At 44.8% G+C, this 18905-nt stretch overlaps 1 protein-coding gene across 2 annotated transcripts in view; it reads right to left on the bottom strand.

The window, feature by feature from the left end:
- Nucleotides 1-18905, bottom strand: part of LOC148454322 (complement C3-like) — a 284622-nt gene that overhangs the window by 148348 nt on the left and 117369 nt on the right. For both annotated transcript variants that reach the window (XM_088461038.1, XM_088461039.1), the window contains exon 13: nt 542-745. In XM_088461038.1, coding sequence (XP_088317164.1) covers nt 542-745 — 204 coding nt within the window. The remainder of the gene's footprint in view (nt 1-541; nt 746-18905) is intronic.

The raw sequence follows: 18905 nt of genomic DNA, 5'->3' as shown, positions 1-18905 counted from the left end.
GAGGGCAAAGAAAGATATGTATGGGAAGTGGAAAGAATGGACATGAGGATCTAAGTCAGAAGGGTATATATATACTATACATCTGGATCTTGTTTATTATCTGATTTCCCTCTTAAAGACTAATTGCACTAATAAAATTCCATAAATTACACGTAAATTCAAAATATTAACTAGCTGAGAATCATATCTGCTGGGCTCCCTATTGTCTACAATGATCCAAAAATGATCTCCATCCCCTTCAGAGATGATCCTTCATTCACAACAGGGCACTTTTCACCCTTCTAACTTCCATACAGTTTTTAGGTTGTCAACTAACAGCTCACTGCTGACAAGAGCTTGCACCACAGTCACTGAATTGCTGCACACCAGTAGGTATTGGAGAACCCATCGGAAACAGTGGACCCCAGTTATTCCAGTAAAATAGTGGATTCATATTTTACTCATGGAACTAAATGAGATGTCAGTTTTGAGTGGAGTTTGATTTCAACTTTGTTATATAAACTACGCATTTTTAATCATCTGTAATATTGAAGTCTCTTACCGTCCCCATACAGTTATCTGTAACATCTACCCAGATGGAGTCAGCCACAATCTCGTGCCCTGCATCGGTTTTCAACGTATAATAAGCCAGGAAGCGGAAAGATGGGATGTATTCCGGAGTTATTGTCAGTATCATAGTCACAAAGTCCACGCCTCTCGACCTCTCCTGTTTGCCCACTGTCTTTATTCTTCCCTTGTTCACTATCTGAAATAAGAACATAATATTTAACTAAGTTTTCTAGGGTACAACACATAGTTTCATTTAAAATATGCATATTATATAATAGAGAATGGACCCAGACAGAGGCTGAGCAGGTAAGTAAAGCTGTCACATTGTGGCAGGCAGCCCTGCACAGAGTGGTCTCCTATCACCATAAATCAGCCCATGGCAGCAGTGCTTCCTATGGCACCACTACTGACCCTTGAGCTTATTCTATCATAAAGCCGTGACCCATTGTGTGTGTGGGTGGGACCACAATCACCGGAAAGCTACAACACTGCTCGGAGTATCCTGAGAATGCCACAAGCGGTTGCACAGGTCCCATGTCTCTCCGCATGGCACCATGGGTAACCCTCCCCACACAGGGCAAGAGCAGTGAGACACAAGACACAACTGGGTGTGTGAGAGTATTAACACACATCAGCAGAGGAGAGGTATAGAATCTGATTCTGAGTTGGATGCACATGCGGACAGGCTATTCCCGGTGGCTGTGGCATCCTTCTTACTAGTGAAAAAACAAAAGGGTATTTTAAATGTAGTAGAGAAAAATGTAGTACATGTCGAAAAAGAAACTTTAATATTGAATGTTTTTTTTAAATTGTTAATCAGTATACGTTATTTGCCTTATAGATTGTGGTTGCAGCATGTAATATAGTGGATGCACCACACGTACATTGAATGAAAGCTTTTTGGAACACAGACGAAATGTGCTTAATATTCATAGTTTATCAAGACATAAGAATACCAACAGAGGTAGGGACAGATTTATTACCCTCTGTAAAAGAGTGGCTTTCTAGATTTTTCAGATGAAAAATCTAGAAAGCCCCATTGGCTTAAACAAAACAGTTGAATTAAATAATAATTAAGAAGGATTTTCTAGGATATTGGAAGAACAGTTAAAAATGTGTAGTTTAAGAAGTAGCTTTGTTTGATTTTCTGCTGTACAGTAGTTTGTCTCTCTTAAGAGTCCAGCAGTAGTCAGACATCAAATCAGGGCTCCACGTGCCTTGATAATGCTTTTCCATGATATCTTGTGATGAAAACCCTCACCATGTTCATCATTCACAGAACCCATGTTGTCCAGAAAAAGTCCACATGAGACTCTATGAAATGAACCTTTAGGGCCCTATTGATTATCACTTAATTTCAAAAAAGCAGTGAAAATTAAAATTTTCAACTGCTTTTGTAGAAATTAAGTTTTTGGGCCATTCATCAAAAAGGTAAAGCAGGAGATATCATAGATATCTCCTGCTTACCTTCCTCTCCCGATGTGTCCAGCTGTCCCCATACACTAGTATCACAGATATCTCCTACTTACCTTCCTCTCCCGATGTGTCCCGCTGTCCCCATACACTAGTATCACAGATATCTCCTGCTTACCTTTCTCTCCCGATGTGTCCCGCTGTCTCCATACACTAGTATCACAGATATCTCCTGCTTACCTTTCTCTCCCGGAATGGCCTGCTGTCCCCATACACTAGTATCACAGATATCTCCTGCTTACCTTCCTCTCCCGGAATGACCCGCTGTCCCCATACACTAGTATCACAGATATCTCCTGCTTACCTTTCTCTCGCGGAATGGCCCGCTGTCCCCATACACTAGTATCACAGCTATCTTCTGCTTACCTTCCTCTCCCAGAATGGCCGCTGTCCCCATACACTAGTATCACAGATATCTTCTGCTTACCTTCCTCTCCCAGAATGGCCGCTGTTCCCATACACTAGTATCACAGATATCTTCTGCTTACCTTCCTCTCCTGATGTGGTACTTGTTGTGACCTTTGAATCTCCACAGATTTTCCACTTATCCATACCTCCCAAGTGTCCCGCATTCAGCGGGACAGTCCTGTTTTCATGGGACTGTCCCGCTGTCCCACCCGCGGTCCACAGTGTACCGCGGTGGGGGGGAAGTTGGGGGAAGTTGTGCAGAAGGTGAACAGATGCCATGCGCATCACACGGCATCTGTTCACTAGCGCAGAGAGAGCCTGGGGGGCTGCCTGGCATCTCAGAGAGTGCTGGGCATGCCCCCTATAGCGACGAAAACGGGGGGGGGTTGCCGCGAGGTCCCTCCCCTTTCAGGAAGCCCCGCCCCTTTTCGGAGGCCCTCTCCTCCATTTTGGGCGAAGGGTCCCGCATCCCTCTCTTCAAAAGTTGGGAAGTATGCTTATCTCAAACAACTTTATGTCGTCGTACAACTATTATATGTTTGCAGCATGTGCAATACTATAGGTAGATAAGGAGATTTATTTCTGTTACGAAGATGGACAGCTTTTAAGATGACTTTTGATGAGTCAATGATCAAGTGCCACTCATCCACAATGTGTTCGTGACTGTCACAAGCAGCATTAGCTGCAGTTAACTTAGCGGAGGGATTGCCTATACACAGACACATAGGTATTCCAGGCAGCCACCTCCTATACTGTCAGTCTGCCTGTTTCACGCATCAGGTTCTATACCAAAGCTGCTGCCTCTGCTGGACAAAGTGGGGAAGGCTCCATCTTCTTCTCCAAGTCTAGGACTAAACTGTGCATGCATGCCCTCTACAGGTCATATTTATAACCTCAGTAAAATGACATCAAATCCCAAACCCCTATTTTAAGGGTAGACCACCCAGCTTCATGTGATTGGTTATTAGAGAAGCCTGCATGCTGGTTTTATGTGGCAGTTATTCTCTCAAACACCCTTTTCAAGTTCAGCCTTGTTCCTGCTTACAACCTTGGATTAATTCTCTCTGTACTAAAGTCTTGATGACTAATCTGTCTGTACCTTGCTGAGTAACTCTGTGTACCAATGTCTTGCTGTCTAACCCTTGCCTGCACTTCACCAATCTGATTCATTTTACATGTACCAATGTCCTGCTGTCTAACCTTCACCTACTGTATGCCTTGGCAGCCTCAGTAACCTCACATGTTCTGAAGCCTTGTTGGCCAGGCCAGGCCTGTCCATCTTCCATTTGAGAAACCTGCATCTTAATCTCATTGGCTGTAGCCTATAGAGTCTAAAACCTTCACATTGTGACATAATAATAAAGCAAAAAATGGACTTCAACAGACCGAATATCAAGATGATAGAAGCTGCCTCAATTCAAACAGTGCATTCATTACATACCAGCTAAACATAATGCAGGGATGCCTGGATGAGAATCAGGAAGCCAGAACCATCCAGCCTCCACTCCTGGCATAGCAAGAAAATATGGTTGCACTACACCTGGCCTCTTATTCTGAACCTAAAGTTAAATTACTAGAGAAATTCAATGGGGATCATTCATTAGTATAAATTTTTGGCCCAATGTTGACTGGTTTTTCAGATGTGTCTGCGCAAGTATCACTCTGAAAATTAGAGTGATTTTGACCCTTCTCTAAGGTAAAGCACTGGCATGGGTGACTCATTACATGAAGCAATGTAGCGGGTAAGTTCCCGGCGAGTTCCCGTAAGGCAAAGCTAGTGTAATGGCTTCTTCACAAGTTAAAAGTTCAGGAACAACAACTCAGCAATTCAAATGAGCAGAGTATTCACAGCAAAGTCAGGGTTAAGATTGTACAGCATAGAGAGGCCTGCCGAAGGTGCAACTTCTCCCTCACATTTTCTCCTTGGTTCCTCCTTGGCTACAGGAGGTTAACCTTTTCCTCAAAATGTGTGAGATACCCACTCTGTCATATACCTACCTCAATAAAGGACAAACCTAAATCCCCCACGGTGGAGTCCGACTCTCCAGCCCTGTTCAGGACAAAATTCCACATTCATATGCAGATGTCCTGGTTTGTGCTGGACTTCAAAAGAAAAAGTCTGGAGAGCCAGGTACCACCTTGTCAGTCTTGTGTTAGAATATTTCATGGTCTGCAACCATTTTAACGGTGCATGATTATTAACCATGGTAAACCTAGACCCACAAAGGTAATACATTAAAGCCTCAAAAGCCCATATTATAGTGAGGCATTCTTTTTCTATTACAGAATACCTATTCTCCCAGGGGAACAACTTCTATTAAGATATAGAAAAGGGTGTTCAACGCAGTCAAAAAACTGACACAAAACTGCCCCTTAGCCCACATCTGATGACAAACAGTTTGATAAAATCTGGGGACTTTAAACCTGGACCTTTACACAAAAGATGTTTAATTGTTGTGAACGCAAACTGACAGTCCCAAGACCACTAACGTTTACTTGGTGCAGATTTTTTCAAACAATCTGTTAAAAGAAGCCATTAAGGTAGAAAATTGAGGCAAAAACCTCCTGTAATAGCCCGCCAAACTCAAGAAGAAATAATTCTTTCCTGGCAGTCAGCCGGAACTGAGGCATTGGCTAGTGTCTGTACCTTACTCACAAGGGGCTTCAGACACCCACTGCTCACCACATACCCTAAGTATTTGGTTTCGCTTTTACCTAGAACACGTTTCTTGAAATCAGCAGTTAAACATACCTCTCATAAAGAAAAGCCCTAAGCCTATTAACATGGTCATTCCAATGCTGACTATTGATAACTATATTGTCTAAGTACTGTATGCTGAAGCATAAGTCTGATAAAGACGAAGCACCCAGTCCATTAACCTCTGAAACGAGGCCAGGGAACCATGCAAGCCAAAAGGCATTGTTTTCCACTGAAACAGACCCAGTGGACTAGAAAAAGCAGCTTTCTTCCTCGCTTCCTACATCAACTCAATTTGCCAATACCTCTTTGTAAGATTAAGGATAGAAATATATATGTCTGAACCTAATCTATCAAGCAGGTTGTCCACCCTTTGCATTTGGGAGGCATCAAATTTTGACACTGTATTAACTTTGTGGCAGTCTATGTAGAATCTTGTAGTACCATATGGTTTTGGGACCAAAACAACGGTGCTACACCAGTCGCTTAATAACTTCTCAATTATGCCTAATTTCAAAATTTTTTGTACTTGATTACCAGCACTTGTTTTCCCCTTGGAAGCCTATAATGTCTATGTCGAACTACTACCCTTGGTGGGGTTACAATGTCATGTAAGACTAAATTGGTCCTTCCTTGTTTATCCAAAAAAACATCTGAGAACTCTTTATAAGGTTACCAAAGGAAGGCTTCAGCTCATCTGAATCCAAAGGTTCAAGGGGAGAGAAACCCCATTGGACTGGGGAATCTGTGAACCAAGGTTACTATGGCCATTAACAGGGTCTACAAAAAAACTATATTAGTCCTTCCATACTTTGAACAGGTTAACATGGTAGATCTGCCTACATCTACGGAAGACAGGTTGAGAGACCACATAATTTACTTTGCCATCCTTTCTAATTACTTCAAAGGGTCCTTGCCATTTTTCTAGTAATTTGCTTCCCTGAGTAGGCAACAACAAAAGGACTTTATCTCTGGGAGAAAAAAACTCAAGTTTGGGCATTACGGTTATAGAAAAGTTTTTGAGCCTCTTAGGTATTTGCCAAATTTCCCAAAACCAATTGATCTAGTAGGTCCATGCGATTATACATCTGGACCACATAGTAAGAATGCTTTCCTTCTCTATTGGTTATTCTTCCCATGCTTCCTGCAGAAGGTTGAGAACACCCCGCAGCTTCCTTCCATAAAGAAGCTCAAAAGGAGCAAAGCCAGTAGAAGCCTGGGGCACTTCCATGACTGGAAATAACAAATAGGGTCCATAATCTATGTCACTAGTGTGGTAGTGCCACTCATTATTTAGCTCAATGCTCAAATAGAAAGAAATCATTGGAAAGTCCAAAACATCCACTTTATAATGAGGATGAGTTGAGGTTTAGATCCTGAACACACTCTAGTCCTTAGCCATCTGTCCCAAGACTATACAATTCCTTCAAGTTATCTATGCCTAATTTTTCATCTCCACTTTGAGGAAAACTCAACAGAAATCTCTGCTCTCATTGACTCCAGCTCTATGGCAAATTTCATTGACTAAGCTTTAATAAAAGAATTATGACTACCTCTATTAACTAAGAAACAAGTGGTTCCCTTAAAAACAGGTACATTTAACCCTTATTTCTTCTGGGCTGTTAAGACTATTGCCTTAACCAAAGAAACCAAACAGGGTCATTTGGAACAATTAACTTTAGACATCATCCATTCCCCTTTCTTTTTGATTATGTTGTGAATACCCTGGCTAATGAAACATAGCCTAATGATCAACTGGCAAAGCCAAACAATTCTTTTTCAGTAACCATATTTTATCAAGTGATATTTGGCATCTACTGTGTGTGGTGTCATAGATTCAAAGAAGGGAAATTTACTGGAAGTTTATCAAAGAACTCTGATGTTTTTGACAGGAAACAAGCAGGAACATTTCCAACAAATTGGCAGTATGACTGTCCAATTGATCTTATACCTGGAAGGCCAGTTCTTTTTGGCAGGATATTGGCCCTCATTCAGACCCGTTCGCAAGTGCTGAGCGCTCACAAGTGGGTCGATGTTTAGGGACCGCGCACGCGCAGCGGCCTCACTGTGCGTGGGCAAGCCCCGGAGCGAGAAAGAAATTCTCTCACTCCGGGGCTCGCTACCAATGGGGCGGCTGTCGATGTTGATCGACAGCTCCCCCATTTGGTAGTCAGGCCAGGGGGGGGTGTGGCTGACCAAACGGAGGTGTTCCATTTGTGGGCAGCCACACTGACATCAGCAGTGATGTCAGTGGGGAGCTTCCTGCTTGATTAGAGCAGGAAGCTCCCTTGGGCTTCCGGGTGCCGAGACTCAACCTCAAGGGTCTCGTCACAAGCCCCAATGGTCTTGACCATCGCGACCACCATCCTGGTCACTCACTAAAGCTGTGGGTGGTAACCCACAGCTTAGCTAGCAACCAGGAGGCCGCACTTCAAAAATCAAGCAGCCGCCCTCATTCAGAGCGAGTGCTTGCTTCTTGCGAGCACCTCTGAATGAGGGCCATATTCTCTATCTGAAAGAATACATTGAGGACAACCTAGTCAGTGGTTTCAAAAGACGTTTTTCATTCCCTGCAGGAGCACATACATTCTTTGTTGAAAATGAGGACAGGGTTTATGGACGTGCATAGACTAAAGAGCCCTCAATGTGATAACCATGGATATTTTCTATCTATTGCTGCATCTTCCAGAACTTTTTGAGAGGTGTTAGCCTTCTAAATTGTTCACCAGACTAGATATTCATGGAGCGTACAATCTGATATGCATACGATCTGGAGATGATTGGAAGATAGCTTTTAAAACTTACAACAGCCATTTTGAATACCTGGTCATGCCTTTTGGCAGGAGTTCCCAAACTCTTTCCTCAAAGAACCCTAATGGTCCAGGTTATAACGATAACCATACTTGGTCATGTGTGACTTAATTAGTACCTCAGTCAAATTTCATTAAATCATCTGTACTCAAACATGGATATCCTTAATACCATGACCGTTAGAGTGCCTTGAGGATGGAGTCTAGGAACCTCTGCCTTTTGGTCTCTCTAATGCTCAAGCTACTTTCCAGTTTTTTATAAAATTACATTTCCCAGGACATTCTAGACACATTTGTAGTTATTTACTCGCTTAAGATCAAAGGTTGTATATTTCTCTTTTGTAATAATTATGTGCTAAATGAGTATTCTAGACCCTTTTTTCAAAAAATATTAGGGACCCTCACCCCTTTGCTCACACTTCCTCTTATTGTCAACAGCCACCGTCGCGACTTGTTATCTTTGCTGTTTGCTGTTGTTCATCTCCGGCCGCAGGGTCTGACAGTCTCCCTGGTCACCATGTAATGTGGTGCAGTGCCTGCGGTTGCTGGGAGACTGGGATGCCGGGCAGCCATGAGTACTGCTGGGAATGCCGGATAGATGTGCAGTGCCCTTGCTGCTGGCCATCAGTCAATCTCTGTACCTGCATGCTATTGGTGGAAGATCTTTTATAAACCAGTCAAGTCGGAATCTCTGTCTGTTATAATTCTGCCTGACCTCATGGTTTCCTGTTAAGAATTTGCTGTGACATCTGCTTATCACCTAGCTGGTCAAAGTTTCGCTGTCAGTACCATCCAAAGCAGCAACTCCAGCTGTGACCTCGCCAAACCAGCATATTCCACTGAGATCAGCTACTTCAGACAGTGGAACTACTCACAGCACAGTCACCTTTACCATCTTGAGCACGGCCTTTGCTTGTGGACCCGCTGCACTTACCGCAACTAGCCCTGAGCAGAGACTTATTTTCTCAGGCTTTGCCACCATTATCCAATCCGCTCTTACCACCTTTACCAGTGGCATCTCTCTTCAGTCTTACACTACCATCAAGGTCGCACCTCTGCCACAAAGGTCGCACCTCTGCCACAAAGGTCACACCTTAATCAAAAAGATAGCACTTCAGTCAACAAGGTCGCACCTCAGTTAACAAGGTCGCACCTCAGCCATCAAGGTTGCACCTCAGCCATCAAGGTCGCACCTCAGCCAACAAGGTCACAGCTCTGCGACTCTTCCAGAACAGCGACCACTGTCATGACCTGTTACTCTATCTGAAGTGCCATCAGCAGCTTAACACCTAGCGATCACTTGAATTGCCCTGTAAGCCTCTACTGTTCAAAGTTTACGTCCAGGTGTCAACTTTAGTACTGGTGAGCATACCAAGCTCTAAGGGAACAATGGGGGACTGTTACTGGCAGAAGGCCTTTAAAGCATGACTTTAGAGGTCTTACACAGTGGTTTTCAGGTGATTGTAACATTATCCTATGCTGTGATTTTAATTTAATATCCTCAGAATTTCTAGATAGATCACTGTATTCCAACCACCCACTTCTCCTAAATTAGGTGTCTTCCTCATTGCTAAAAGACTCTGTTGATATCTGGAGAGGATTACATGCCACTGATAGGGAATACACATGCTTATCAGCTGTGCATCATACTCTCTCCAAAATGAATTCCATTTTAGTGTCACAAGCTTTATTTCCTAATATTACAGATTCCTAGATTGAAGCAATTGCGTTCTCTGATGATGCCCTAGTTTCAATAGTTCTACATATTTCTGATGATAATGACACTATTAAATTATGGACATTTCCTTCCCACTTATCCAATTTTATTAAATTAAAAAATAGGTTGGAGGACATTTTGGACTATAATGTAAGAACAATAACCTTAAACATTTGAAACCTAAACCGCTTTTATTTTGGATGACAGCAAACTCAGGAGCTCATTCAGACCCGCTCGCTAGATGCATTCGCTCGCACCCTGCATATGCAAATCCAGCGCACGCCCAGAAAGGCAGGCAATCTCACAGCGAGGCATGTCCACTATGTCTTGGCATGCGGTCAACTTTGTGTATGCAGACGCCCACCAGCCATTCATAAGATGCCCACTTGCGCACGTCATCTACTGGAAGTGCTTGAAAAGCACCATCGGATGAGATCGCAGCGCTTGAGGTTGACTATACCCTGCCGCAAGCACTGCAAACACTTCAGTGTGAAATACAACCCAGTGACGTGTGCTTTGATGCTGACTATTAATTATGCACGCCTCTGAAAATGGCGTTGAAACACTCATGCATGCCTGCGTTCGCACCTCCACTCCCCTGTTCCTAGTGGACTGCCCCTGTCACCACCCACAAACGTCTTCTCCTGTCACTCACTCTGCTGGGCTGTCTAATAGATCTGAATACTTGAATAAGTTTGAGGAAAGATAAACACCCTGTTTAGTGATGGAATATTGCTAGTTCACCAGGGGTTAAAGGAGATGAAGGGGGCGTAGCCAGGATTGTGTCCATCAAAAATAGTAGCCTATGGCAGTGAAAAGGGGCAAGGCCCCTGCTATTCATTATAAATAGTCTGGAAGAGGAGCAATCTTCCTCTTTTCCACTTCTGGAACCTGACCAGGCTGAGTATCACTGTTTAAAATGAATCTTGCTGTCCCATGCATTGTGCTAGCTATAGCATATATATCCCACTTTCATCTCCAACCTAACCCCGCCCTCTTGTCCTTCCTCCCTGTGCATCCAGTGAAGCGGGCCCTGTCAGCCCACACCCCCCCCATGCTTTCAACCCCAGTGTCCCCATCCCCACCATGCCCTGCCCCGCTGTTTGGCCCCCACCGCACTATTCCATTGCCAAATATCGCAGCAGCCGCTCCTTATACCAGGCGCAGCACCAGCCATCCAGCAGGCCGTGATGATGTGCCATCCTCCTCTTACATTGCACGCCCCGGAGAGCCCGGTGTGGGCCCTCCGGTCCTCCTTTGCCACCTCCCTGGTCATGGGGGCCCAGTAAGCCACCCAGGCCCTGGGCATTGGGCATCCTCCCCCCAGCCCAGGCCCTATGCGCTCCACTCCACCGACTGGCCCCACCCACAGCATTTCGGCAGCCATTTCAGCCCCCGAAAAACGGCTGCACAGCGCCATTTTATCCTGGCTGTTTCAACAACCAGGCTATTTAAATAACCTGCACCCCTCCCTCAGCGTTAAACAGGGGATAAACAGGCATTCAGGGTGCCCTACAGCAGCTAATATCCCCCATCATGATTTAGTCCAAGGGGGCAGACACAGCTTTTTCTTCTAAGGGCTTTTTTCCCCTAGGGCACTTAGTGTGCTGCCTGGGTCCAATACCCAGCCCCCCCCTCACCACAGCATATTATCCCCCCACCCCCCAAATGTACAATGGCCGCAGCATGGCCCCTTGCACACGCACGAAGCAATCACATGTCCTTACCAGGGATCATACCGGTTGTCACCTTATCCCTCAGCAGCAGTGCATCACCAGCTCCCCCCCCCCGTTTTTTGTTCTTGCCCCCAAGCATCATTGCAAGCTGCTGGTTTTTCCCTGACTGCCCTCATTTCACATTTAGCCCCTGATTCCCCAAGCAATTATAGTCGCTCTGCATACCAGCGCAGCTATATACACCACCCCCTCACTACTCCTTTCCCACCACCACCGTTTCACAATCCTGATCAGCTGAGTTCATGTCCCATGCTTCCTCCTCATGTGTTTATTTCAAGTCCTCAGGTTGACGTCCCAGAGGCCCTGATTCAGAGCCGGACGCTCTGACAGAGCGCTCGCTCTGAATCAGGGCCGTCCTTCTTGATTTTTAGAGCGGTCTCCAGGCCGCTCGTTATAGCTGTGGGTGACCACCCACATCTATAGTTAGCGGCCAGGAAGATGGTTGCGATGGTCAAGACCATCGTGACCATCGGGCTTGCGATGAGACCCTTGTGGTAGGGTCTCGTTGCCGCAACCCTAGAGTGCTTTCGGCTCCAACAGAGCCAAGAGCACTCCCACTGACATCACTTGTGATGTCAGTGGAGCCGGCCCCAGACAGTAGGTGTTCCCATGGGAACGCTTCCGTCTGGGCAGCCACGCCCACCAAAGGGGGCGTGCTGTCACTCAACATCGACAGCATGCCCCCTTTGGTTCGAGACCTGGAGCGACGGTTTGCCCGTTGCTATCCGGGTCTCGCACATGCGCACGACGAATCCGGCTCCATCGTGCGCATGCACACTGGGCCACCATCGACCCGCTTGCGAGCACTTAGCGCTCGCGCGCAGGTCTGAATCAGGCCCAGAGTCTTCCAAGGTTCCACAGGAAGTGTCTTCTGCTGTCCGGGATGTTCAGAAGGTGACTCAAGTCGTGGTGGGCGCACCGTGCAGCGAGGGACAAGCGTTAGCGTGCAATCGGTCAGGGCTGGGCCTTCATCCACTGGATCACGTGAACATGTTCTCTTTTTATGCAGCGTTTTACTTTACTTTGCTGTGTACAGCGATTCTTCCAGATACACCGTAGGCCCTGTAAGTTCAGGGGGTTTTTGATTAAGGGTAAGCATAAAATCCCAAAGAGACCTAGTACTAAATTAGCAGCTGGGGTCCTGCTTGCAGCAGGGGATGTTGTCCATTGTGCAAAAGCAGCTCTACATGGTGATTTGAGGTTAAAGTTATGGCAGCCCCGACTATGTGGAATTTGTTATGCTCCCATGTACTCTGGTTTCAAGGAGCGGCTTAGGTAAGGCAAAGTGGTGGGCATGTTTGCCAGTACGGCGGATGCTAAAGGCATAAACGGGCAGCATGATTGGCGTAGTGGTTAGCATTCCTGCCTCTCAGTACCGAGGGCTTAGGTTTGAATCCCATCAAGGTCTTATCTTTGTGGAGTTTGTACGTTCCCTCAGTGTTTGTTTTAAGGCGAAGGCCTTTTTGTAATTTTGGGGTCGGTTACCATCATTCATGCATGATTTGGTTAGCTGGCTTGTTCGTATTCGTGGTGAGTTGTACCAGAAAACCCGGCCGGAGGAGGAAGCAGGAAGGTTAGGCAGTGTTTCAGTTTGTGATCCAAGGACGTGGAGTTTTTTGGTTGAAGGTTACTCGGCAGTCCTACATGACTATGGATTCCACAATAGCCGGAGGCAACACTGTCCAGCTGGTCCAAGTACCACTAGTAAAGGCTATGCGTTCAATAATGCCCAGTGCAAAAGGGAGTCGACGTAGGTGCATTAAATTATGCATGCTGTGTGTTGACGGTCATTGGCCAGTAATATAGCCATATTGGTGGGGCAAGAGCGGTTCGTGAGTTGAAAGAAACGAGCAGTGAGGGGGTATTACATAGTGTTAGACGGTTTTTAAGTTGGGTTTTTCATTGCCTCTTAACGCGCAATCACCCGGAACTCATTAGAAGTAACCTGGTAGCGATGGTTAGTTTGGGGCACATGTGTGGCCCCTTTTATTGTCTTTCCCTGGGAAAGGATTTTGCACCTCGGCGTTGGGGTTTGTACCTAAGAGGGTGAAGGACAAGTTCAGATTTATCCAGCATCTTTCCTACCCGGAACGGTGATCTGTCAACAATGCGTTAGATTTGCAGTTTGCCGAGAGATGTACCAATCCTTCAAGTAGGCACTGGTGAGGGTGCAAAGTTTTGGCGAGCAAGCCCACCGGGCTAAGGTGGATATCGAAAACACTTTCCAATTATTGCCATTTTCACTGCGTATGTGTTCTGTGTAAGTGAATTTGAATCGCTGCCACTTATTCTGTAGATAAGTTCTTTCCAACGGGTTGTTCTGTTTAATTTTCCTTTGTCGACCGTTACAGCTCAATTTTGCAATGGTGCGTGCAAGCACGTACACGTCTCGGGGGGGGGGGCACCACAAATTTTTCAGTTGCTTTATTGGTAGTGGGGCCAGTCGTTGGTTTTAGTTTGCAAGGATTTACTTTTCTTTACAGGCATTTTTATCGATTCTAGGCGTACCGATTTCTCGTGGTAAAACTGAGGTCTCTGTTTACACGTTTGTCCTATCTGGGGAATAGATATGGACACTTTTCTAGGTCTATAGCAAAGTTATATTGGCACCTTCGATTGTTATATTGGCACCTTCGATTGCCTTTGGAGAAAGTTAGTGAATTGGGGAAATGTCACTAAAGCAGTTGCAATCGCTTCTAGGCCATGAATTTTGATTGTAGAGTAATACCCATGGACAGGAAATTGTCGTCGTTGGACAACGCCATAGCCGGGATTTAAAATCTCACCATTTTTCGCTTGTCTCGGGACTTGTGGGAGGATCTGCACTTTTGTTTGGTAATGGTTTGGGAGTACCAAAGGAGTTAGAATTGGCTACCTGCTCAGGTGGACAATCACGGTTTCAGTTGTTTGAGGACATGTCTAGTTCCATAGTTTTCGGGGAGTTAATGGAGGGCGACTGTGCGCAAGAATTTGGCCGGATGCATGGATGCGGCAAAGATCTAACTGCCAGTATGCTGTTTTTGGAGTTTTTTTCCAATCATGGTTGCAGCCAAAATCGGGGCTACCAGATTCGGCAGCCGGAGCTTTATGTTATGCAGAGATATTTTAAGTGTAGTTCATGCTATCATTAGTTAGGGGGCTTCAGGGCCTGATTCAGAGCCGCTCGTAAGCAGCCGCTCGTTCGTTCCGAGTGATGTTCGCATATCTGCGCATGCGTACAGGTCGTAATACGCATGCGCGAACCAGTCAGTGCGGTCGAAATTAGTGTGCTCGCAAAATAGCGAATGCCTGCTAATTTGAGTGACAGGATGAGGCGTTTGTGGGTGGTAACAGGGGAAGGTGCTTGAAAACTGGGAGTGGAGATCTGAACGCAGGCGTGCCAAACGGTCAAAACGGGCGTTTAATGGGAGTGCATAATTAACAAAGCAGCATCATCCACCACGTCACTTGGTTGTCTTTTAGCCAGAACTGCTCGCATGATTGCGGTAGGAAAATGCTACCACAAGAATACCGAGCAGTTCATACGCCCTTCGATGTACTCGATTAATCTAATAAATACCAGAGATGACATATGATGCGAGCGGCCAGGGGGCTTTTTTTTATCAAAATAGCGGCCGCAGGTTTTGTTCGCTTGTTCAGACTTAGAGGTGTCAACAGACCGCAAAGAGCGAGCACTTCATTTAAATAGCCAGCCCCTTTTTCTGAGCGACCGTCCGCAAATAGCGTCCGGCTCTGAATCAGGCCCTGAGTTCCCTCCGTCTTTGCGTTTGTTTTAGGTGTTTTTTCACCTCTTTGCGCGCTTGCGCGGGAGCATAGATGTTAGGACACGTTACGTTCCGGGAGGGGAGTGCGGATAGCAGATGTCCTTGTCTCGTTTGTCCATGGATTGGGTTTCGGGGGCTGGCCTCCCCCTTTTTTGCAGAGATACACGCTTTACCCTGGTCCTGTTAATATCGAATGGTGGTAGCGCCAGAATTTAAGTAGTTTGTTTTGATGTCATTGGCTCCGCATACGCTGAGTATTTAGTTGCCGGCTTGTAAGGTTTTAACAAGGCTTCTTGGCTTATGAGGGCAAGGGAGGTTCACCATTCCATGCATACCTGTTAGAATTATTTGAAAGTGGTACGAACAAAGTCGTTCCGGAATGTCCGCATCGTCAGCTCGGTCTAGTTTCACAAAGTTTCCTGGTCTGTCGGTCGAGAGCTTATGGCTTTTTATTAGCTTAGGTAAGGAGAGGTCAAGGGTGGAGCGCCTCATTCTAAGTGATTTCGCGAAGACCTGTTTGAGCTATCAATTTTAAAAGGGCTGGCCGTTACAAGGTCGGGGATCACATTTGTTAATTAAGAGGCACAATTCTTTAATTTGGCATTTACCATAGTTAGCTTATTTAGAGATCTTTATAATTGGTGGGTTGTTATCAAATAAGATGAGTCAGACATCAGCGGGTTATTGTTTGAGAATTAAGTTTTCAGTATTAACATGTAATTGTGTCATATGCATTGAATAATAAACTGATCAGCTTCTAAAGGGCGATGGACCTCTATCCCAGCTCAAGCACACCCTTTCACCAATACTAGTCGGTTGGCCGTATATGTTTGATAATTACGGCACCCAAGCAGCGCACGCTGGCTCCTGCACGTCACTCAGACAACTTTATATACATTTTACTTTACATGGGTCTTTCACAACTATGTGATTGCTTTAGATTTGCCAGTAGATCAGCGTGGCACACATTTTTCTGGATTAGGGCGGCTACCTGCAAGGCAGCTGCAAGTGTTTCCATTGACACCTTAAAGCATTTAGGTCGATGGTAGTCATCAGCCTATGAGAATTAGTTGCGTGCCGATAAGTTGCATAGTTAGCAGTGCTTCTTGCAAGTTTGTTGGGAAACCCAGGAGCCTTATGCCTACTGCTGCTAGGGATTTTGAAGGGCTTTTCAGCTTTTGCCTCAAAGAGGTTTTGCTGTTTTTCACCTTCAGATGGGTCACCCAACTATTGTTTTCCTTCCCTTGGCTAGGCTGTGTTTCTATAAATTGTATTAACCTATCCTGGCATGAATAACCACTTTTTGCAGGTTTATAGCAATGCTAGCTGTCGGGTGTGGTTCGTGGGACATTCATGTATCTATTGGGCTAATGAGCATCCTTTAGCATTTCAGGCCCCACATTTATTAGGTACTAATAAGAATCAGTGGTTTAGTTTTAGGAGCATGCACTAGGGTGGTATTTATTAGGTATTTATGGATAGCGGAAGCCAGATTTGGGACCACAATTGGTGGTACATTTGAGGGGCAATGATCGGGGTTCTTGCGACTGCATTGCACTTATACTTGCTATTAGGAAGGATCTGTAAATAGTCTGCTAGAGATGGCCAGCAGTAGGGTAGGCTGGCGGTAATGTCTAGACCGGTCACTAATGGACAGATGAGTTATATTGGCACCTTCGATTGCCTTTCAAGGAGAGGAGTTTTTATAGGCCTGATGGGATACACCTCTCGGGCGCAGGTCTGGAATGTTATCTTCTAAACATTGCAGTCTTCCTTGATGTGCGATTATTTCCTGATGGGTGGCGGGGCTCGGCTCTTTGAGCCGAGCTTTGGCGGGAAGCAGTGCTCCTAGGCGGCCTATTATAGCGTAAGAATGCCTGGGTAGCATTTGCCTTTTGATAGCGGCGAGTTGGTCATTCCCTTTGGGGAAGGACTGGGCCATCATCTTAGGGAGGGGTCGAGGCTATGCTAATTAAGGGAGAATGGTTCTACTTCAGGCCAGTTTGCACCGGGCGGGGATTCGCCTCTTTTTTCAGTTAGTCAAATATATTTGCCTGGCTGTGACCTTGGAGCACTGCTTTTTACTGCCACCATCTTTCTAATTACAAATTGATCAATAAATTTCGGCTGTTTCCTCTTTTAATTCCACATAGGTGTCTGTGTGATTATTTCTAGTTAGTAGTTAAGTGAGTGAATTAACATAATGTAAGAATCAAACAATAGATGACTTATGCGCAGCGAGCAATTGCTTCCCGAACGTTCATAGTGGTTCGCGTATGCGCATTTGCAATGCATACGCATGCGCAGATTGCAACTATCGGCCAGCTATGAGCGATTATATCCTAGCGAGAGGGTCTGAATCAGCTCCTCAGTCCTTAGAGGTGATATAATTTCTTTCACCTCCGCTAATAAGAAGTTTTCAGATTAGTACTTGGATCTCCAATCGTTCCTATCAGCAGCCTTTCAACAGAATAAATATCATCCTACTCCCCACAACAAACATTTATATGTAATTGCAAAAACTAATTTTGATTAATTTATGAATGGAATGGGGGATCATTATGCTTTCTTGGTTATTTATCTATTCTATAAATTTGGCAATAAATCTGGTTACATTCTAAGAATCTTTTAAATGGTATTCACCCCCTATGGTCAGTCATCCATTAAAAACTCATCAGGGCTCTCAAACTTCCTTTAATGCTGAAATAACAGACATAAATAACTCCTTCTATGTTGACCATTATTCAAGTTCTACCTCTCCTCCATTTCGCAGAACCCCAGATTTCCCCTACTCTTTAGATTACGGGGACACCCTACCTTGTCCTAAAATCACACATGAGATAGCCCAGTCTCTCACGTCTCAGATAACTATTGAGGAAGTACAGCGTGTTGTACAACATCTCAAAGGAGTTAAAGCTCCAGGACCAGATTGTGCTGACTTCTATAGGATTATTTTGTCCAGATTAGGCAACACCTTGATGAGGGTAGTTAAAGACTTGCTTTCCTCAAAAATCCTTACCCTTACATTTTAATTCAGCAATATTAAAAGTTTTATCATTACTGAATCTATATTGTAAATTGACAACTAAAATTCTAGCAGATCACATGAAAGTCTTACTACAACAAATAATTCACTCTGATCAAACAGGCTTTATCTGGGGTCATCACTCTGAAGTCAATGTCAGATTGGTCATCTCAACTATCCATGCCTCTACTTCTTCTACTTCTCCCCAAGCAAATTTTATTCTTTAGATGCCAAAAAGGACTTTGACTTAGTTGAGTGGGGCCACTTATTTCAGACTCTTCTACGTTTTGGTTTCCCTGAGTCATTTGTGTATACTCTAAAATTGCTCTATTCTCATCCCCAGACCCAAGTATCCTGTAATATATTTCTATCATGCCTGATAACAATATATAAAGAAACAAGACAGGGTTGCCCTCTTTCCCCTCTATCATTTGCAATAGCTCTGAGACCTTTGGCAATTGCATTACGAGCCTCTTCAACTATTCGGGGCATCAGAACTAAAAAAAAAAACCTGTTCGCAAACACATGTTGTTACTTATCTCTGATCCTAAATTTTCTATGCCTGATATTTTTAAGGATAATTTCTGCCTTTGGGGCAAAAGCAGGATACTGTATTATCATCATCAAGTCTGAGCTACTTCATCCCTCAGATTACTAACTCCAACTGTAGCCAATCAGTTTGTCCAAGTGAGTTATCATACTTTTGAGGAGAAACATGACATGGT

Source organism: Taudactylus pleione, unplaced genomic scaffold (assembly GCF_031769625.1).
Source record: "Taudactylus pleione unplaced genomic scaffold, aTauple2 ptg001005l, whole genome shotgun sequence".
NCBI lineage: Eukaryota > Metazoa > Chordata > Amphibia > Anura > Myobatrachidae > Taudactylus > Taudactylus pleione.
The sequence above is the reverse complement of the archived record's forward strand: the minus strand, read 5'-3'. Positions and strand labels throughout refer to the sequence as shown.